At 43.5% G+C, this 21651-nt stretch overlaps 1 protein-coding gene across 1 annotated transcript in view; it reads right to left on the reverse strand.

Annotated features, from left to right (window-relative positions):
* LOC142590471 (uncharacterized) overlaps window positions 1-21651 on the reverse strand; it is a 216368-nt gene that overhangs the window by 36472 nt on the left and 158245 nt on the right. The window contains exon 4 of the mRNA XM_075702616.1: window positions 8071-8277. Within this exon, the coding sequence (XP_075558731.1) occupies window positions 8071-8277 (207 nt within the window). The remainder of the gene's footprint in view (window positions 1-8070; window positions 8278-21651) is intronic.

Genomic DNA, 21651 nt, shown 5'->3' on the forward strand with positions numbered 1-21651 from the left:
AGGTATCTCCTAAGCTGAGTGACAATATTCTAAGAGAGACTGGACAATGAAAAGGTTCACCGAAAACAAGCTATTTAAATGCATACCAATACTGTAAAATTCAGCAATGTTGCTCACTATGTACTTATTAATTATAACCCCCTACCCTCTATTCCCTCTCATCTATAAGACCTCTGTAGCAGAGGATGTGGCCATTAGTCAGCTCTGTATAAGCTTCCTATTTTTCAAACCTCATTACGGCCAATGATATCTCAGGCAATGCCCGATAATACCTCAAAAAGCCCCAGTAAGTAGCCTCACGTGAGAGGGTTCACGTGTTAAATGTTGCCAGGTTAAATTTGCAGGGGAGCCTGTACAGATCCAGAGATTCTTTTATTATTAATTAGTGATTTATGGCGCAAGGGCTACAATGGCCAAAGAGTGCCAGCAACATTGTTTAGTAGTGCGGTAAAATGTTATAAACACGACAGCGGGTATAATGGTTTCCAATGCCTGTGATGTACTACGGTGGCTGTGAAGGCCTAAGAATTAAAACCTTAAGCTTGCATTTATTGAGAGAATTTAGGATGATTATGTAGGATTTAGGGTAGCATGGGGAAGACGAGTTTAATTCTAATATATTCTTGAAAAAGTTCACATCATTAAAATAACTTAACAGCCGGTCGAGGGGCGACATCGGCTCAGCCGATAGGAAAAATGCAGCGTGCATAGGTAAATTGGTGCAGTAAAGTTCAGGAAAGTATTTTTTTCGCGTGGCTTCCATGCCAGGGCATTGTATAAGAACATGTATGACTGTGAGTTGATTTCCACATCTAATGCAGACTGGTGGATCAGTACCGGTTAGCAAGTATGAGTGTGTTGCATGTGTGTGTCCTATCCTCAGTCTCGACATGATTACTTCCTCCTGTCTATGCAGGTATACAGGTATTTGGGTAATGTAGGGTTGAATGATGTGAAGTTTGTTATTATTTTCTGTGTCTCAAGCTTCTTGCCATGCGTGACGCAGTATGCCTTGAACAACAGGTTTCATATCTGTATATGGAACATAACTTACATCTATTTGGGGCCTTAGACCTGCTAAAGCCGCATTTGCGTCTGCCGCTTCATTACCAGGTATACAAGTATGGCCAGGTACCCAGCAAATTATAATATGTAGCCCTTTCTTGTAGGCTAAGGATAAGCTGCTGATGAAAGTGTTTATCACCGGATTCTTTCTTCGTTTTTCTAGGTGTATCGACTGGACCACACTTAAGGCATCTGTGCATATTATCGATTGATTGATCTGTTTTATTGTTATTTCTTTAACTGCGAGGAGTATAGCATGAGCTTCAGAAGTGAAGATACTTGTGTATTTGTTTAGTCTTAAATGGGCTACAAAATCTGGACCAATTGCAGCCCATGATGTTGTTTCAGCAGTTTTTAAAGCATCAGCGTAAAATTCCGGACACTTGTACTTACTCTCTAGTGATAAGAAGTGTTGTTTTACAGCTTCTTGGAGTGTATGCTTTTTGTTTGTTTCTGTGAACGAGAAGTCACAATATATGGCGCCTGATTCCCATGGTGCTACTAACTCGTTAGTGTTTTGCAGGTGAACGTCCGACAGCAATATGTTGTTTTCTTGACATAGCGACAGTGCTTTTAGTGGAAATGGCTTTGCTAATGTTGGCCGCTTTGCAAAGAGGGTTTGCGTTTCTGTGCTCTTCAACATATTGTAACATGGGTGCTCTCGGTTGGAACTAATCTTAAGTGGGTACATAAAACTACAACACTTACGTTGTCGGTCTAGGTTCCACTGATTAGCTTCTACGAGCAAACTTCGAACAGGGCTAGTATGGAATGCACCTAGGGCTAGTCGCATGCCAAGGTTATGTACAGGATCCAGAATTTTTAAAACAGAATGTGAAGCTGATTGGTAAACGATGTTCCTGTAATCAATACGTGTTTTAATCAAACTGTTATAGAGCCAGAGCAAGCATTTCTTGTCAGTTCCCCACGACTGGTGCAAAAGAATTTTGAGATGTTCATAGTTTTTAAGCATTTCATTTTTATGTCTTTTATATGTTGCACAAACGAGAACTTATCATCCAATGTAACGCCAAGAAATTTCTGCTCCTTTTTTATACTAAGCACATACCCATTCATCGTAATATTCAGTTCAGGATGCATGCCTCTTTTCTGAAAAAATAACACGCGTGTCGTCTTTTCTTCATTAAAGCGAAAGCCATTCTCGTCAGCCCATTTTGAAGGCCTGTTCACTCCCAGATGAATCTGCCTCTCGCATATGGACAGATTGCATGATTTAAAACTTATCTGTATATCATCTACATAGGCTGAGTAGGATATAAATGGTGGGAGTGTTTTTTGTAGTGTGTTCATTTTGACTAAGGATAGTGTGCAGCTGAGCACTCCTCCTTGTGGTACACCGTTTTCTTGCACAAAGACTCTCGACACTGCAGTTCCCACCCTTACTCTGTACTTTCGTTCGGACAGGTAGCTTTTTATTATGTTAAACATGTTGCCTGACACGCCATACAATGCGAGGTCTTGCAGTATGCCTACCTCCAGGTAGTGTCATAAGCTTTTTCGAGATCAAAAAATACTGATAGACAGTATTGTTTATGAACAAATGCGTCTCGTATATAACTCTCAAGTAGGACTAGGCTATCTGTTGTGCACCTTCCTGGTCTAAAACTGGCTTGGCAGGGATCCAGAATTCCACTGTATTCCAAAAAGTACATTAATCGGCGGTTTGTCATTTTTTTCAAACACCTTACATACACAGCTTGTTAGAGCGATAGGTCTGTAGCTCTGTACACAGGAGGGGTCTTTTCCATGCTTTAATATTGGTACTACTATAGCTTCCTTCCAACAGGACAGCAATCGACCACTGCAGAAAATTTTATTGAACAGGTATAAGAGGCATTCAAGTGTTTCCTCGGGTAGGTGCTTGACCATCTCATAATTAATACTGTCTAATCCTGGCGCAGAGTTTTTGCAGTTGCGCAAAACTATTTTTAATTCTTGCATCATGAATGGGCAATTGTACCCATCGCTATGGGATTTTCGGAAGGAGAAGGGTATTGACTCAGCTAAATTTTTATATGTTGGGAATGCTTTTGTGTAATTCGTGCAACTAGATATGTGCTCAAAGTGTTCGCCCAAAGAATCTGCTTGCCCTTCTAATGCAGTAGCACTGTAATTTACCATGGGCAAGGGTAGTGTGGTATTCCCCTTCAGCCTTCGAACCCTACTGTACACTTTCTGGCTATCTTTGTATGAGTTTATTGAGCCGATATAATTTCTCGAACTAGCTATCTTGGCCTCCCAACGAATACGTCTTCCATTTGCTTTTGCATGTTTGAAATTTATAAGGTTTTCTTCTGTTGGATATTTGGAAAACGTACGCCATGCTTGTTTTGTTCTTTTTGTGCTTGCTTGCACTCTTCATTCCACCAGGGCTTAGGATTCACTATTTTACCAGAGGTTTGTGGTATCGATTGTTTCGCGGCATGAATAATGTGTTCAGTTATATAGGCAGTCATTTCTTCAATATCAAGCTGCCTTACGGATTCAAGGGACATACATGCGAGCTCTTTCAATTCTGCCCAGTTTGCAGCATTTAGCTTCCATTTTTTTTTTATTTACAGGTGGGTCATACGTATGTATCGCCTCAAAGAGAACTGGAAAATGGTCACTTCCAAAGCAGTCTGTGAGAGTTCTCCATTCAAACAATGGCAGAAGTGTTGCAGAACCAACTGCCAGATCTATTAAGGAGTAGGTGTTATGTGTAGTGCTATAATAAGTCGGGAACCTTTTGTTAAACAGGGCTGCTGCAGAGGATAGAAGGAATTTTTCAATTACACAGCCTCTTGCATCACAGTATGAGTCCCCCCCAGAGTCCACTATGAGCATTAAAATCATCAACCACAACATACGGCTCAGGAAGCTGATCTATTTGTTTTTCAAACTTAGTAATGTCGAGCCGCTTGTCTGGAGGAATGTACAAAGAGCATACAGTAATAAGCCTATTAAGCAAAATACAGTAGAACCCCGCTGTTACGTTCCTCACTGCTGCGTTTTCCCGGCTGCTACGTCGTTTTCATCCGGTCCCGGCATAGCTTTCATCCCGGCATAAGGAACCCCGCTGTTACGTAGTAGCTGTGAAAACGTTCCCGCATGATACGTCGCAATGTAGCACCCCGAACCCGCCTGGGCTAAAGTAGGCAACGTGCTCCAACCGCCATTTTGGCTTTTGACGAGTTTTGGCCGGGCTTGGCCGGGCTTGGCTATGGAACTGGCTGCTAGAAGCCGCACGCCAGTTCGAGAAGCCGCCACTAAGTGGCCATTCGTGAAAAATGCTCTCACTATCATCACTGTGATTACGGTTACCACACGGTTTTTGGACGGGTCGACTCACGGAGGAAGAAAACTCGGGAGAGGCCCTTACGTCACTCTTTGTGAAGCTAATAGCGTCCTCGATCACCTGCACTGGTGCGCACCGGGGCACCTTGGTGCGTACTTTCATCCTCGATCAACCGCACCGGTGCGCACCAACTATCCTTGATCACCGGAAGCGCACCCTGTTGGAGCGGTTTTTCGTTGCCCCGTCTCGCACCGAGAAAATCGGCGGTGCGCCGGGGTGCAATCCCAGCAAGCACTGCGGGACGCGCGAAGACGACGTACATGCTGATCGACCTCGTCCGAAAACAATGTGGTGAAGAGCGACCGAAAGTGGACAGGTTCGTTGAACGGGTCGTCAGGATTAATTATAATATCCATTGGTGTTTGCTTGCAACCAGGTATGTCGGAGCACGCCGTTTGACAAGGCTCGAGCGCTTGCCGCGGATGCTCAGCACCTGCAAACAATAAAATGTGCACGCGCGCGTGTTCGCGCACGTTTTGCGCGCCAGGGGTAAAGTGGCGCTGCATGCAAGCACCCTGCACAGTGTGCAGTTTTGTCCTCGATGTTGACCCTCCGCAGTGCACCACCACCGCGGTGCAAAGCGCACCTTTTTGGTTTCGGGGCAATCCCGGGGCAAGGTGATCGAGGACGCTATAAAGTGAAGCCGGAAGTTGGCGTTGCTCGTGGCATTGCTCCGCCTATCGGGCCAGCTCTCCTGTCTTGTTTACATTTTTCGCGAAACCACGCCGCGCCGCGCGCAACCGGGCTGCTCGGACGCGCGCGCTCCGCAGCAATACTAAACAATCGTTAGCATGTTAGCATGATTACGCCAAAGAGGGCAAAATTTCCCGCGGATATTCCTTCGTCTGTTGCCATTGCCGTGGCGCGGTGACGACGAGGAGCACGAGCCGCATGATGCCGGGGAGTTGCCAAATCCTAGCTTTGGAGAAGCCGTCGCGACTCTGGACCTCCTCCGCAGGTACATCGCACCTCACAGCGACGCTGACAGCAATGCGGCCTTCCAGGCTATTGAGAAACGTGTGGTGATTTCTAGAGAGTGAAAGAAACGGCAAGCCACCATTCTAGACTTCTTTTAATTTCTAAGCGCACTCTGTGGAAATAAATTGTCTATAGTTGAAGCTGCACTTTTTTCATTCATTTTCGGAGCTTTCCTCACTGTTGTGTTTTCCCGGCTGTTACGTTTTTTTCCCCCGGTCCGGTGAAAAACCGGGTTGCACTGTAGCTCATACAGCTACTGCTTCATAAGGCATGTTAAGTTGGAGATTTTCGCATGCAACAGTCTGATATTATTATTGCCACGCCACCTGATGCAGCATGTCCATCATCACGGTCTTTTCGAAAAATTCCAAACTGAGTTAGAAAGTTCGAGTCACTTGATTTTAAGTGCATCTCCTGAACACAGAACACTCTAGGTTTATACGCAGATAACAATTCTTTGACGTTATCTAGGTTATGCAAAAGCCCTCTGGCATTCCGTTGCAATATCTGAACACCCTTTATGACAAAGGTGTTTTTGGGAGTGTTCTGTGTAGAGTGATAATGTTATTTTGGTTTTGGTGGAATTATTCGAGGGTTTATTTCTTTTCTACGTCCCTCAAGCAAGCTGCACTTGTCTTTTGGTGCCGCTGGCACTGATGCACTTGTATCAACCTCCACCTCCATCTCAGAGGCGGTGGAGGCGGGGTCACAAGGCTCTGGGAGATGTGTCTCGGGCCTCGGTTTTTGCACAGTAATGCAGCCCTGAGAGCAAGGTCAGCGTGTTGTTGAATTTGGCAGCACTGGGTGCTGCCTCTTTGGGGGCGGAAGTCCCCCGTGGTTCACTGTGTGTGACCAGGGCAGGCTCTTTAGGCCGTTGTGAGAGTGCTCCCTGCCTCGTCACAGCGGCAAAACTTTCGTTGCAAGGAAATGTAAGTCGCCTTCGCGCTTAAGAGAATGTGATGTTTTCATTGATCTTAAGGGCAATAATTTCTTTCTCTTTTTTCCAGATTGGGTATGACCGTGAGAATGCAGGGTGATCCCCTTCACAGTTCGTGCAGTGTGATTCAGCATTACAATTATCAGATGGATGATTGTTAGGACTGCATTTGGCACACCTGCACGTCTGACAGCTATGCCCGAACCTCTGGCGTTTGAAACAACGTCTAGGATTGGGGATACAAGGCCTCACACAGATTTTGACATAGCCTGCTTCGACTGAGTCTGATAGTGTGGTGGAGCCGAATGTTGGGATTACATGTTTTGTGGGAATTTCGGTGTCATTCCGACGGATCATGATTCTTTGCACTTTGGTCACATCTTGTTCTGCAAGACCTTCAAGCAATTCTTCATCCCTAAGGTCAAGCATGTCTTCACGAGAGATTACCCCACGAACACTGTTCATCGAACGGTGCGTCGTGACAGTTACTGCTATGTCACCAATGAATTTGAGGTCTGAAAGCTTTTTAAGTTGCTCTTTGTCTTTCAGTTCCAGAAGGGTGTCGCCACTAGCCATCCACGTAGCTTTGAATCCTGGGCCTAATGTGTCCCTTAGGCACTTCAAAACTTTGAAGGGAGATAGTTGTCTGGCTGTTATATTGCCGTCACTGTGGATCACATGGTACTTTGCAAAGTTGTCGTAGCTCTTGAAGAAAAATCGAGTGGTTGCTTCGTTGCGCCCCCTTTTTAGAGGACGATCAGTTAGGGAAATGGAAGGAGTAGCCATAAAAAGCATTTGTCTTCAGCAGCAGCACCAGCCGCCCACCACCGAGCCCAACATGGGAACGCCACAAGGCTTGTACCTCAAGACTTGCGCACGCCAGCTGTACGCCACCACTACAACCATACATGGTGTAACCAAGGCTGGTGAGCTACACAAGGCTAACCCTCGCCACCAGGAAACTAGAGTGGAAAAGAAGATAAGGAAAGGAGTGGAGAGAAGGAAAGGTGCAGAAGAAAGATTATAGATGGAGAGGGGGACAGGAAAAGGCGACTGCCGATTTCCCCCAGGTGGGTCAGTCCGGGGGTGCTGTCTATGTGAAGCAGATGCCAAAGAGGCGTGTTGCCTCCGCAGGGGGGCCTTAAAGGTCCAAGCACGCAGCATCGGCTCAACCCCAGGATCCCCTTTTCCCCAGACATGGCTAAGCAGCGCACGGCTACACGTGGGAGGGTCCAACCCTCCTGTGCTCCGGTACGTGGTGTCGCAACACACCAAACGCCTGCTGACGCAGACGCCCTTGCAGGGATCCAGAGATTCTTAGCACCTTCTCCTGCTTTGCAGGTCTAACTGCCACCTTCTTCAGTGGCTTCGTAGACACAATGGGTACATGCTGCTTTTCAATGAACCACTTTGACGCCAACTTGGGTCCCAAGTTTGAGCACTTTTCATATTATTCATCAGACAAATAATATAACCAAGAATTACGCACCAATTATAGCATTGCTCATGACATCAAAGTCCCCAATCATATCTAAAGAATGGATGCACAGCCAACTTTCTTCTTCTTAAACCTTAAATCAGTAAGCAGACAAGGCTTGCAAACCAGCTAATTTGTCCTCAGCAGCTGAATGTCACACGCACTTTAGCAAGTGATATCAAGCTACTCAGACTTGGCCATTCACAACACTCACACACGCAAGCAAATGTAAGAGAAGTGCCAGTCGCTGCCCACCTGAGGTGGAGGTTAACTGTTCCAGAGTCTCCGTAGTCTGCACGCTCCTAGACTCGCTCCATGCTTTGAAGCAGCACCCAACAGACTTGTCAGCCAGAGGCAAGCTGCACTGCATGCCAACCTCGACCTGACCGACCACCTTGGAAGGGTTGTGGCATTCCATTTTGGCCGGGACGCTTTCAGCTAGGCTCATCGCATTTGTGAAGCCTGCAGTAAATAATTGGGGTGATTGCAGTCCTGTTACGGTATCGAAAAGAGGTAAATATAACAACAGAATAAATGCAGAGGCACCTTACAATGCATAGCCACGGAACACAATATAACCCTTTCGGTTCAGTATTCCTAAAAGGCTACAGGTGGTAATCCACATTGTTTACGCTAAAGCAAAGCAACCTCTTTTCTGTGAAAGGGTTAGGACAGTTGAACACATGTCAGACACTTTTTCCTATGATATATTCCAAAGCTATCGGTGCAGTCCAAATAATGAAAAGTGACTGCAAGATCCTAGGGTCATCACTATCAGCCTATTTATTGTCCCATCTAAGATCCCATGTCTTGTGCCAGCTGACACTATTCTGTGCTTGAAAAATTTCTATTTCATCACACTACCTAGTTGTCTGCTGTCCACAATGACACATCAGCTCGGCTGGTACCCATACTGTAGCACTGATAGACTGTCGGTTGCCCACCCCACACATTACATTGCTTGCGAAAATTCTTTTTTAATACAACATTGTTTAGGAATTTCATCCAATTAGGGGTAGCTCCGTGTGTCTGTGTGCATGCATGCGTGCGTGCATGCATGCAAGCAAGAATGCATGTATGTATGTATGTATGTATGTATGTATGTATGTATGTATGTATGTATGTATGTAAGCATGTATGTAAGCATGTATGTAAGCATGTATGTAAGCATGTATGTAAGCATGTATGTATGTATGTATGTATGTATGTATGTATGTATGTATGTATGTATGTATGTATGTATGTATGTATGTATGCATGCATGCATGCATGTGTATGTGCACCTAACCTCTTTCCCGCCAACTTTGGCCACTGGGTCATCCATGGCCAAATGGGTAGAGCACCTGACTGCTGTGCTGAGCAAACTGGGTTTGAAACCAACTGTCCACCCAAGTTGGGTCACTGAGCAGTTAACATTGTCTATGTGCTGCCCTTCAACAAACCTTTTTGATGCCAACCTCGTTCACTGGGTGTGTGCCAATCTTCAATGACCCTGGGCGGCATCTGCCACTTATCTCCAATTACACTTGTGTTGTCATCTACTTTTACCTTGTCTATAACTAGGTTGGCTAGCCTGTTTCCTCTTAACTAATTATATCTTTATCTCTTCAAATTGAGAACGATCCTGGACCTCCCTAACCTATGTCCACAGCCATTTACCTTACCTAACACCTCTACATTCTGCACTATGCTAGGGTCGGCACAGAGTACGAGACCTATTTCCTTCCTTGTTTGCCCATTACGGCTTTTTCAGGTTGACTTCCTGTTATTGCGCTTTCGCAAGGAGGTATTCATAATTTGAAGGCGATCCCTTTCTATGAATTCTACCAACACCTCTCCTGTATAATTTCTAGAGTTGATGCCATAGTTACCAGTCACCCTTTCTGCCACCCATTTTCCCCCTACTTTTGCATTAAAGCTGCCCATGACTGCAGTAAACCTTGGATATTTCTCACAGCTAATACAACCTCCTCATAAAACCGTACTATTTGTCCTTACCACTGGAGGTAGGAGAGTAGGTTTGTACTACCTGTCATCGATATCTGCTACTAAGTTTTATTAAGATGATTGTTACCCTTTTAGTGTTACCGTCATGTTTTATGGACAGAGAACAACCAAAGTGGCACAATGCATTGGGCAAACCTGTGCCCAGAAAAACAAGTAACACTCAACACAATTATAGCAGTGAGGGCACTCATCGATAGTAGGAACATCATGTGCGGATTAAGCACATTGACTTTCATACATAACTCGTAAAAAGTTCCAGTTGTATCACTAATGCCTTCCTGTTTTCCAGAAAGTAGTACACAATTCATTTCTTGCATACAATCTCATTACACAAGCTTCAGTGACAGCAGACACAACCAATGACAACATTTGAGAAACTCCCAATACAGAAAGGTGTCTCTTAAGCTGCGTGACAACATTCTAAGAGAGAATGGACCATGAAAAAGGTTCACCGAAAACAAGCTATTAGAACACATACCAATACTGTAGAATTCATCAATGTTGCCCGCTATGTACTTATTAATTATAACCAACTACCCTCCATTCCCTCTCATCTGTAAGACCTCTGTAGCAGAGGATGTGGCCGTTAGTCAGCTCTGTATAAGCTTCCCATTTTTCAAACCTCACTATGGTCAATGATATCTCAGCCAATGCCCTATAATGCCTTAAAAAAAACCACTAAGCTAGCCTCACGTGAGAGGGTTCACATGTTAAATGTTGCCAGGTTCAATTTGCAGTGGCAGCCTACACAGATCCAGAGATTCTTAGCACCTTCTCCCGCTTTGCAGGTCTGATTACCGCCTTCTTCAGGTGCTTTGTAGACACACTGAGTATGTGCTGCTCTTCACTGAACCACTTTGACGCCAACTTGGATCCCAAGCATGAGCACTTTTCAATCATATAACCAAGAATTGTGCACCAGTCATAGGATTGCTTATGACATTAAAGTCCTCGATCCTATCTAAAGAATGGATGCACTACCAACTTTCTTCCTCTTAAACCTTTCAGAGTAAATTTTTCCCCAAATACACAACACCATCATTGCAGAGGCGTATTTCCGCAGCCGCACCCAAAATTAAGCAAAAATCAGTCTGTCGAATGGTGGAAGTTATAGAGCAGATCCTATCTGAGTCCAGCTATCATGCACCTAATACACCCAGATTTATACACGACTGACAAGTGCAGACAATGTGACTCTAGAGCCACTCTGAAGCACATCCTATGGGAATGTACGGCTATTATGCAGAATAACGGGGATGCAGCCTCAAACAGCGACAGCCTCCGCGCACGCTGGGAGTCTACGTTTCTCAGCTCGGGCCTACAGCACCAACTCTGGGCCATCCAGCGAGTCGAGGAAGCCACCAAAGGCCAACAACCCTTGGCAGAAACATAGGTGGGGTCCAAGCCGCCTCACCAAATCGCAGTGCACTCAATAAAGTTATTTGAATGAATGAATTAAATGTAACCCCTGCGAGGAATGGTTTACTGTAGATTTAAAATCTTCAGACTGATTAATATTGCAGAAAAGTTAGCTCAACTTTTTCAGAGTGACGATAAAATCACAAAACATTTTCTGCAGGTAAACATGCCTTGTTTACCTGCAAGTTGTTTTTTCAAACACTTTCATTGTCATTAATTTATCATTTCTTTAATTCAATTATTAAGTACAAGTAATTTCCTCTATATTTTCTTGGTATCTTTGTTTGTTGGCTCATCATGATACGATAGGATGACACAAAAACGAGAACAAAGGGCTCAACCGAGGAGCCTGATTTTTATTAAAATCAGGCTCCTCGGTTGAGCCTCTTTGTTCTCGTTTTTATGTTTTGTTGGCATTTTAATTGATCTTTAACACATGTGCCACGATGCGATATGCAATGGGAGGCAATGACAATGCACAACCCTCTTGGAGGTTATCAACAATCGTATACAACACCTCTCAAAACGTGTCTCCCTGTGTATTCTGTGTGTGTGTGTACTGAACCTTGACCTGGGAGCGCTTGCCAGCACCCGTCGAGATATGGAGGCAGATGTGAGGGTTCATTTCAGCCATAGGGATTACAGTGCAGTCCACTTATAACAGTATCAAGAAGATCAATCTCACAACCAATCATTACTATACGTGGATGGCCTGCAGTAAAAAAAGAAGAAAAACAAGAAAGCTGCCAAACATACCTTTGTAGCTGGAGCACAAATTTGCCACTCACACTAAAAGATAGATTGTATGGAGTAGACATTGAAAAATAACATGTTTATTTACAGCCATAAACAGCATGTCAAGCATCTGGCGTGCTGAAATAGTCAGAAATGTGCACCTGCTCTTGAGGCATTTCATGTTTAGAACTGCAGTGTGCATCAGATCCAGCTGCTGCACGAACAGTGGTGGAAATCCTTAAGTGTGCAGGAAATCAATGCCGCACTTGATTGATGACACTGCATTTTGTAAGAACATCAAGCTTGAGGCCAAAGACGGGCCATTGTCTTTCTCATCACTGCGGCTGCTGTCGTCGCACAATTCCACCGTTTGCATCGAGAATGATCACATCGTAGGAGATCTCTTTGCAGAAAAAGGCACTACTAAGTTCACTCAGAAGCTCCTCCATTGAAGCACCCCCTGTTTCGCTGTCAGTAGCAATATAGAGGCTAGAAACAGTGACCTGCTCCCAGAGCTTGGTCATGTCAGCATCTTCTACCATGTTGGTATCACTGCCGAGAGGGTTTCGCTTTGGCACACAAAGCCCCCCTTTTTGAAACAGTAGGTTATGGTGAAAGATGGTCTCTTGGGCTCTAACTAGACACTCCCAGGGTTCTACTAGGAAACGTAAAATACCCATGAAAGTGGATGGGGAAACGACACTGCAGTAGCTCAATTGGGAGAGCATCGCACGCCAGCTGTGAAAGTTGTGGGATTGTTCACCACCTGCGGCAAGTTGTTTTTTCAAACACTTTCATTGCTATTAATTTATCATTTCTTTAATTCAATTATTAAGTACAAGTAATTTCCCCTATGTTTTCCTTGGTATCTTTGTTTGTTGGCTCAACATGATACGAATAATAAAAATCAGGCTCCTCTGTTGACCCCCCTAGTTCTCATTTTTATGCTTTGTTGGCAATTTAATTGATCTCTAACAAATGTCCCACAATGCGATATGCAATGGGAGGCAATGACAATGCTCAACCCTCTTGGAGGTTATCAACAATCGTATGCAACGCCTCTCAAAACGTGTCTCCCTGTGTATTCTGTGTAATATGCAAACAGCAGTGGTGCCCGCAAGGTAATGTTTCACATTAACTCACCAAACTCGCATTGAACTAACCATAGAAGAAATCAAACATTCGTCGTCTACATCACTGCCAATTATTTTCAATCACCAAGGTAGCACACGAGTTGTGACATTTGCAGTCAGCAAGCAAGAACAATCAGGGGAACCAATGAGCTCAAGTTTTTGTTAGTAATGCCCTCTTCATAACATTTGGTGGAAGTACGAGGCAACGATTAAAAATTGAGCTTCACAGTGGCCGCCACTTCAGTTTATGACCGAGCTCGCAGGAGACGGTGCATAGTTCAGCAATGCCTGCATTGACTGTCGTGCTCACGAATCCACATTATCCAGGAACCTTACGTGGCACCTATGGAGCCAATGTTGACAACTGGCTGTAGAAGTACAAGCGGTTGAGCAGTTACAACAAATAGGATCCCACAGTTATGTTGACAAACATAATTTTTTACTTGGCAGGAACTGCGCGTGTGGTTTCAAAACCATGAAAAACTCCGTGACTGAAATACCTGCAAGAAGTTGTGAGATCATTTTGGAAAACCACTGGGTCAGAAGGTCGTTCCCGATGAAAGAGTTGGCATTATGAATTCAGATGTCCATCGAAGGCTATGTTGCCTATATACAAGACGGGCTGGCACTCTGCCACAAGGCCAACGCTGAAATGCCAGAGTCTGAGAAAGTCGGGCATGTCTTAAAAGGTATTGCTGATGATGCCTTCAATTTACTCTTTTGTAAGAACTCTACTTTGGTTAATGACATTATCAGGGAATGCAAGCGTTTCGAGCAGGTGAAAAGTCATCGCATCATTTGCATGCTTCCCACCATGGCTGCAACATCCTCTTGTGATGACCGACAGGACTCTCCTTCGCCGGCAGCATCCTTCAGAGCAGCTGACAAAGATGGTGCGGAGGAAGTTGGAAGCCATGTGACCTGCAGCTCATTACCCACCTGTCAATGATACCTGCACTTCTATGGTTCACACTGTTCAGGCTATTGTGCGTCAAGAACTCGCCAGCGTCGCCTTGCAGTTAGTCTGTACCATCACCAGTGCAAGCTATCTGCACGTCCTTCGCTCGTGCATACACAAAATCAATGGATCCCTCAAGGCTCTCGCAACATGACAGAGTGGCGAACACCGTTTGACCAACCTATTTGCTTCAGTTATCACCACGTTGGGCAGATCGCCCAACACTGCCGTAACTGCTGGTCATCGATGCCGTTCTTGAACAGGCCTCGTTCAGACAGCGGTTTTTGCTATTTCCAGCCACAAGCCGAGACGAACCTGCATGACACTTGACGGTACAACCACATGGCACAGTCGATCACCGTCGTCAAGCAGTCATCAGTCCCGCTTGCCTCAAAGTCATTGCCCGTCGTTCAGGTCACCCGAGTCCCATCACCTGTTGGCGTCATCCTGATCTGGGCATATACCTTTGGAAAACTAAAAGATGGAGCACCCGGAGGTGATGCTGCATTGTCAACCTCCCCGCCAAAGCCTCTCACACTGCCGACCAGACGCAATATGGTGAATGTAGAAGTACAACACGGCGAAGTCTTGTCGCACAGATCGCCGAAACCACAAGTGCTGTCGGCGCGAACAGCAATGCGCGTGGTGCAGTTTGCACTGTCATCACAAGGTAGACACGCCCGCACGGCGCGGGCGATGACGGTGCAAACTGCACCACGCACACCGCTGTTCTCGCCGACAGCACTTATGGTGTCGGTGATCTGTGCGACAAGACTTGCCGTAAACTGCATTATTTTTGCTTCATTCTTCTTTCTATTTTCTCCCTTTCAAATGTATGAACAGAAGGGAAATTATCTCACTAGAGGGGATCGCGCAGTGCGGCCAAACCGGATGTGCGCGCCTGTCAATGGTGATGACTGGACGGCGCGCACTATATCTTCACTTATGCTTGGGCCACGCGCTCCGCTGTTCAACTTTCATTTGACGCTGATAGTACCCTCTCCTGTGGATTGATGAAGCCCTCAATTGCATTCACAGATCGAAATACTTCTCTTCAATTGGCCTCCGATCTGGCTTTTGGCAGATTTTGGTTGATGAACTCAACCATGAGAAGACTGCTTTCACTGTACTGAGAAAAAAACCAGCCAAAAAAGGATGCACACAGGAAACATACAAGAGGACAAGAAATAGACTGTCTTTTTCTTTATACAATGTAGCAACTATCTCAACAATGTGTTTTACAAGACTGCTTTTGTTACACTGGGCAGGATTTACCATTTTAAGGTTACTCCTTTGTAATGACCTTTGTAATGCCTCAGCAACTTTTGAAAGAATGATGAACTCTCTCCTTCGGGGCTATAAGTGGTCCAACTGTTTGTTAGCTGGACAATGTCATCGTATATTCCCCTACATTTCGACAGCCCCCTCAGTCCCTTGGCCGCTATTCTTGAAGTTGTTAGGGAAGCTGGCCTTCAACTTGACTCTTCTAAGTGCCATTTTGGACATTGCAAAGTCAAAGTTCTTGGCCACCTTGTCACTGCTGCCAGTATACATCCTGATCCTGATGAGGTTCACGTTGTTAAGAACTTTCCTGTGCCCTGCTCAGCAAAAGGTTCGTGCAGCTTCGTGGGTTTGTGCTCCTGTTTTCGTTAGTTTGCCAAACATTTTGCAGATATCACCCAGCCATTGACTGACCTTCTCAGGAAGGAGACTACATTATTTTGGGGCTGCGAACAAGCCGATGCCTTTTTGCTGATAAGTGCTTGCACGCTGTTATTGTGCATGAGTTCCATTATGCTGTTGCATCTTCTGTATCTGTGTCCCCGAAAGCCACTGGGCGCTGACCTCACAGGGTGACGTGAGGTCAGCGAAAATATTGCGGGCTCTTTTGTGTGCCTTCAGACCTTCCTGCGCTTGTTAAAAGTGATCGCACGACGCTATCCAGTGTGAAGGTACATCACAAAGTAAAGGAAAATAAAGCGTAGTTTTCTGACCCTTTGGTTGCAAGAATGTTTTCTGGCATCCTTGCATGCTTACATACAAGGCAAGCCCGTGGTAAAGCACTTCTACACTTGCTAACATTCACTTCATCTTTAAGCGTGAGACAATCTGCGCTCGGAAATGCAAGAGCAAGCACGTAGCGACCCATGCCAATTTAATCCAGAGGAAAGAGAAAGAGTGATGAGCGAAAGTGCACGCAAGCACGTAGCAAGCCATGTCAATCCAATTCCAAAGACAGAGGAAAATAGGAAGCGTGGCGTTGCCAACTTGTGACACAAAGCTAAGCGATACCTGTCAGGGTGTCTCGGAGTCGAATGTTTCTTCACACACGGTGCTTCGTGTAGTAGGCTTGCTGCGATGCATTGTTTTCCCCCACCTAACCTGTACTGTTTGCTCATTAGTAAATGTAGTTTAGCTGCCCGCTCAAATTTTTATACGGAGGCTAATGTGAAAAACAAAACTTCCCTGTACCGACCTCGACATACACATGTAGTTGGCACTTTAGGCTTGAAGCTTTACGATGCAAATCAGCGATCGGGCTCGGCAATTCTGCTTTGCAACTAACCTAGTTAAAAGCACATTTATTCATTTATTTATTTACAGTACCATCAGAGCAATATACATTATAGAGGGGAGAAGCTACATAAAGGAGGTAAAAAAAAAATAGATACAGAAAAGGCATAGTATAAGTAACAATGAAAAGTTATGCTAGCTCACTAATTTACACATCATAAACAAAGAATAATAGTGGTAGGTCACCATCTAAATCTCTTGATACACTGTTCAATACACAAGTTGGGAATGATCGGTCAATACATACATAGGTAAGTTGCAAATATACTGTTCATACAATGAAAAGTCACATGATATTTTGAACGCAAGTTTCATGATTTAAATGTAGTTAATTAAAGCATTTCTAAATTGAACAGGATTACTTATACTAACAATAGATGCTGGCAGACCGTTCTATTTGTTACATGTTTTGGGTAAAAATGATTGCGAACCTGTTAGTGTGTTAGAGCGAGGCACATGTACCTTATGCGTATGATCTTTATGTGAGAAGATGAATGGTGCTGGATTAATCCATGCCGACCGAAGCACTGTGTTCTGGTAGTAAATTTTGTGGAATAAGCATAGGCCTGATTGTTTCCTGGGGGTTAACAGCGATGGTAGGTTCAGTGTAGTCTTCATTTGTGTTACGCTTGCCGTACGATGGTAATTAGCTAGTATAAACCAAGCAAAGCGATTGTATAATAGTGGTAGGTCACCATCTAAATCTCTTGATACACTTTTCAATACACAAGTTGGGAATGATCGGTCAATACATACATAGGTAAGTTGCAAATATACTGTTCATACAATGAAAAGTCACATGATATTTTGAACGCAAGTTTCATGATTTAAATGTAGTTAACTAAAGCATTTCTAAATTGAACAGGATTACTTATACTAACAATAGATGCTGGCAGACCGTTCTATTTGTTACATGTTTTGGGTAAAAATGATTGCGAACCTGTTAGTGTGTTAGAGCGAGGCACATGTACCTTATGCGTATGATCTTTATGTGAGAAGATGAATGGTGCTGGATTAATCCATGCCGACCGAAGCACTGTGTTCTGGTAGTAAATTTTGTGGAATAAGCATAGGCCTGATTGTTTCCTGGGGGTTAACAGCGATGGTAGGTTCAGTGTAGTCTTCATTTGTGTTACGCTTGCCGTACGATGGTAATTAGCTAGTATAAACCAAGCAAAGCGATTGTGGACACTTTCAAGGCAGTTAACTGAGATGGCATGACGTGGGCCCCATACTGATGATGCATATTCCAACTGTGGACGGACATATGTCGTGTATAACAAATGTTGAGTGATAATGGTGCGAGCGAGAAGTTTCTGCGAAGATATCCAAGTGTGCGATTAGCTTTGCTCGCTATAAAGTCCATATGGTACTTCCAGGATAAATTATAGGTTATATGGACGCCCAGATATTTGTAGTTTCTTACGCTCTCTAAACGAATGTTATCAAGTAAAAAGGACAGACAAGCTTCATTAGTATGGGATATTCGCATCGATTTACATTTCTTGACGTTACGCTGCATGTGCCATATATAGCCCAGTTATGCAGTTGTTTAAATCGTCCTGAAGAGATGAAATACTAGTGTAATTAGTAATTTTACAATATATTATGCAGTCATCTGCAAAAAGACAAATTTTAGATGAGATGTTATCATGTAAATCGTTAACGCAGATCAAAAACAACAGTGGCCCAAGCGCAGGCCCTTGTGGAATGCCAGATTTGACAGGTGTTAGAGTTGAATTCACTTCATTGGCACTTACAAATTACATGCGGTATGTTATAAATGGTTTTATCCAATTAAGTACATTAGTATCAATGTTTAGTGCTGTGAATTTAGATACCAGTAACGTGTTGTGTACTTTGTCAAAAGCTTCAACAAAATCACGAAAAATACTGTCCATAAGAAACCCTGCGTCCAAGTTAGAATGCAAGTCGTTAGTAAAGCAAGGAAGCTGGGTATCACAGGAGAATGTTTTACAAAAACCATGTTGGCTAGATGTAAAGAAGTTCTTAGATTCAAGATGATTGATTACCTGAGACTAAATTTCGTGCTCCATTATCTTGCAGGGCACTGAAGTCAACTACATAATGAATCCTTACCAACTAGGTAGCTCAGCCTTCTGTCGCATAATGAATCCTTACCAACTAGCTCAGCTCTCTGTCTCATAATGAATCCTTACCAACTAGTTCAGCTTTCTTTCACATAATGAATCCTTACCAACTAGCTCAGCTTTCTCTCGCATAATGAACCCTTACCAACTAGCTCAGCTTTCGATCACATAATGAATCCTTACAAACTAGCTCAGCTTTCTGTCGCATAATGAATCCTTACCAACTAGCTCAGCTTTCCGTCGCATAATGAATCCTTACCAACTAGCTCAGCTCTCTGTCTCATAATGAATCCTTACCAACTAGCTCAGCTTTCTTTCACATAATGAATCCTTACCAACTAGCTCAGCTTTCTGTCGCAAAAGGAACCCTTACCAACTAGCTCAGCTTTCGATCACATAATGAATCCTTACCAACCAGCTCAGCTTTCTGTCGCATAACGAATCCTTACCAACTAGCTCAGCTTTCGGTCACGTAATTAATCTTTACCATAATGAATCTTTACCAATTAGTGCAGCTTCCTTTCATTCTAAGCTTCATTTCAAGTACTCTGAGCTCTTTTTCATGTCCCCCTGCAATAATGAATCCTTACCAACTAGCTCAGCTTTCTGTCGTTTTAAGTCAAACTAATGGGCCTATAATTAGAAGGGTTATGCGTATCACTGGATTTATGAATTGGAACGATCTTAGCCATTTTCCAATCCAAAGGCAGTGTGCCGTTGTGAAGCGACTGAGAAAAAAGTAATTGCAAAATTATTGAGCAATACTCACTAGTACTGTGTAAAAATGTAATGTTAATTCCATCAACACCACATGATCTTAATTCTAATTTATTTATAATCTATTTAATACCGTTACTATTAAATGCTATGGGATCCATGTGGGGGTATCTTTTTGGTTGTATTTAGGGAGGAGGAGTAACATGCAAAGATGGCGAAGGGCCTGTGTGAACGTGTCATTTAGCACGTCAGCGCATGCGTGGTCGGCGATTGGTTTCCCAGTTAGTGAAGCCAGAGTGATCTTTCTAGTGCTTTCTCCTATCATAGAGCTCCAGAATGCCTTACTGTTAGTTTTCAGCAGCTTCGAAAACTTTGAAAACTTCGCAGGCTATAAGTTTGAAGCGTACGTGGTGGCAGCGGATTTGTATGAGAACCAGTGTTCAGGATTTAGTGACCGTTTAGTGATACAAAAGAGGCGTTTCTTTCTTTTACTTAGTCTATTAAGGTGTCTGTTATACCACGGTGCGTTACTAATTCAATATATATGTCGGACGGGCATATAAAGATTTATTAGATCAGATACTTTTTCTTTAAAGAGGCGCCAATTTTTCTCGACAAAACGATCGAGATGGAAGAATAAAAACGTGTCAAAGAAAGGAAGCAAATTCGTTGTTTATTGCAGAGAAGTTAGCCGTTTTATAATCTTTTATTTGCTAAAATCGTTTACGTTTCAGTGTTAGTGATATCGTGACTGTAAAATGTAATGCATTGTGGTCGCTAAGGCCAGGTAAGTGTGTTATCGGGGATATAATATCAGCTGATGATGTCAGCACGAGATCAAGTAATGATGACGTAGTACCTGCTACCCGTGTTGGAATAACGACCATTTGTACTAAAGTCAGGTCAAATAGCAATAAACTGATTAGCCTCACTGGATGATGGGTTAGAGAAGGAACATGTGCTCAACCAATTTATGTTAGGAAAGTTAAAGTTGCCCATAAGAATTATCTTTGCTCTGGGGAATCTTACTGTTAATTGATTTAGACAGTCATGCAGGTGATCACAAAATGAACTATTCGAGAGTGGCCGGTAGCAGACGCCTATTTTTTTTAAATTAATAAAACTCGTAGTGTTTCTTCTGGCAGTGTATTCATAACATGTGTAATAAAGACGACCTCCTGCACATAATCAGCAATAATGAGAACATACTGCATGCAGCTCAAGATCGCAAGGTGGCTAAATGCTACTCCTCTGTTGGTAAGCTAACCGCCTCTCATTACTTTAATGCGTAAGCATTCTTTAGCTAGTTTCTAGCAAAATCTATCAGTCACGCGAAGAGTGTAATGCCTTGTATCTGCAGAAAAATGTGTAATTTGTGAAGCCAACACATTTAATCATTTAAATTGTGTAAATGTAGATGATTGGTAGCTTTATAAACGATAAGGAACAACTGAAACAAAGAACTGTTCCGAGAGAAAACCCTTATGATCATATTTATGTATATCCATAGGGATACATAGTGATCCATAGAAGATGCCTGAAGAACCCTATATTAGGGGTGGGCCAACATGAAATTTGGGGCTGGCCAAACAAATTTAGGGTTATTCGCTTACGCATACTATAGTATACATACTTAGACAACTGCAGTGGAGTTTCTGCAAACTTACTGCTACAAACTAAACTCCTATCTGGAAATTGAAACTAATGTGCCACCACATCTGTTCCGCGTCTATTAACCGTAGTTTCTACATGCAATTTTTACATGTCATTCATGCATATAAAAAGATGAACGTTCAATGTGACCCGCAGGAAGTGGCAACAACTGATTCGACAACTGAACATTCAATGTTCAAAGGATCCTCTTTTCTATCAACAAAAATGGCAACGCCCATTGTGACGTGTTTCGTTTACTTGAGCAACCTTTTTTCAAGGGAATTTTTTCGTCATTTTCTCGCGGTTTAGATGCACATATGCTTTTTAAACGGTTATCTTATTATTTTTTTCTGTTTTGTCAAGTGCATGCGCTTGATCATATAAAACTTTATTAGTCATGTCAACAGTTAGAAATCCTCACATCTAAACACAGATGGTTTCTCCAGTCTGACTGGGATTTTCCAGAATAAATCACAGGGAACTAGATTCACTCAAGTGTGTGATGAATTAATGCTCAATTCTGTAGACA

The sequence above is a fragment of the Dermacentor variabilis genome, chromosome 8 (genome assembly GCF_050947875.1).
Source record: "Dermacentor variabilis isolate Ectoservices chromosome 8, ASM5094787v1, whole genome shotgun sequence".
In the NCBI taxonomy this organism is placed as follows: domain Eukaryota; kingdom Metazoa; phylum Arthropoda; class Arachnida; order Ixodida; family Ixodidae; genus Dermacentor; species Dermacentor variabilis.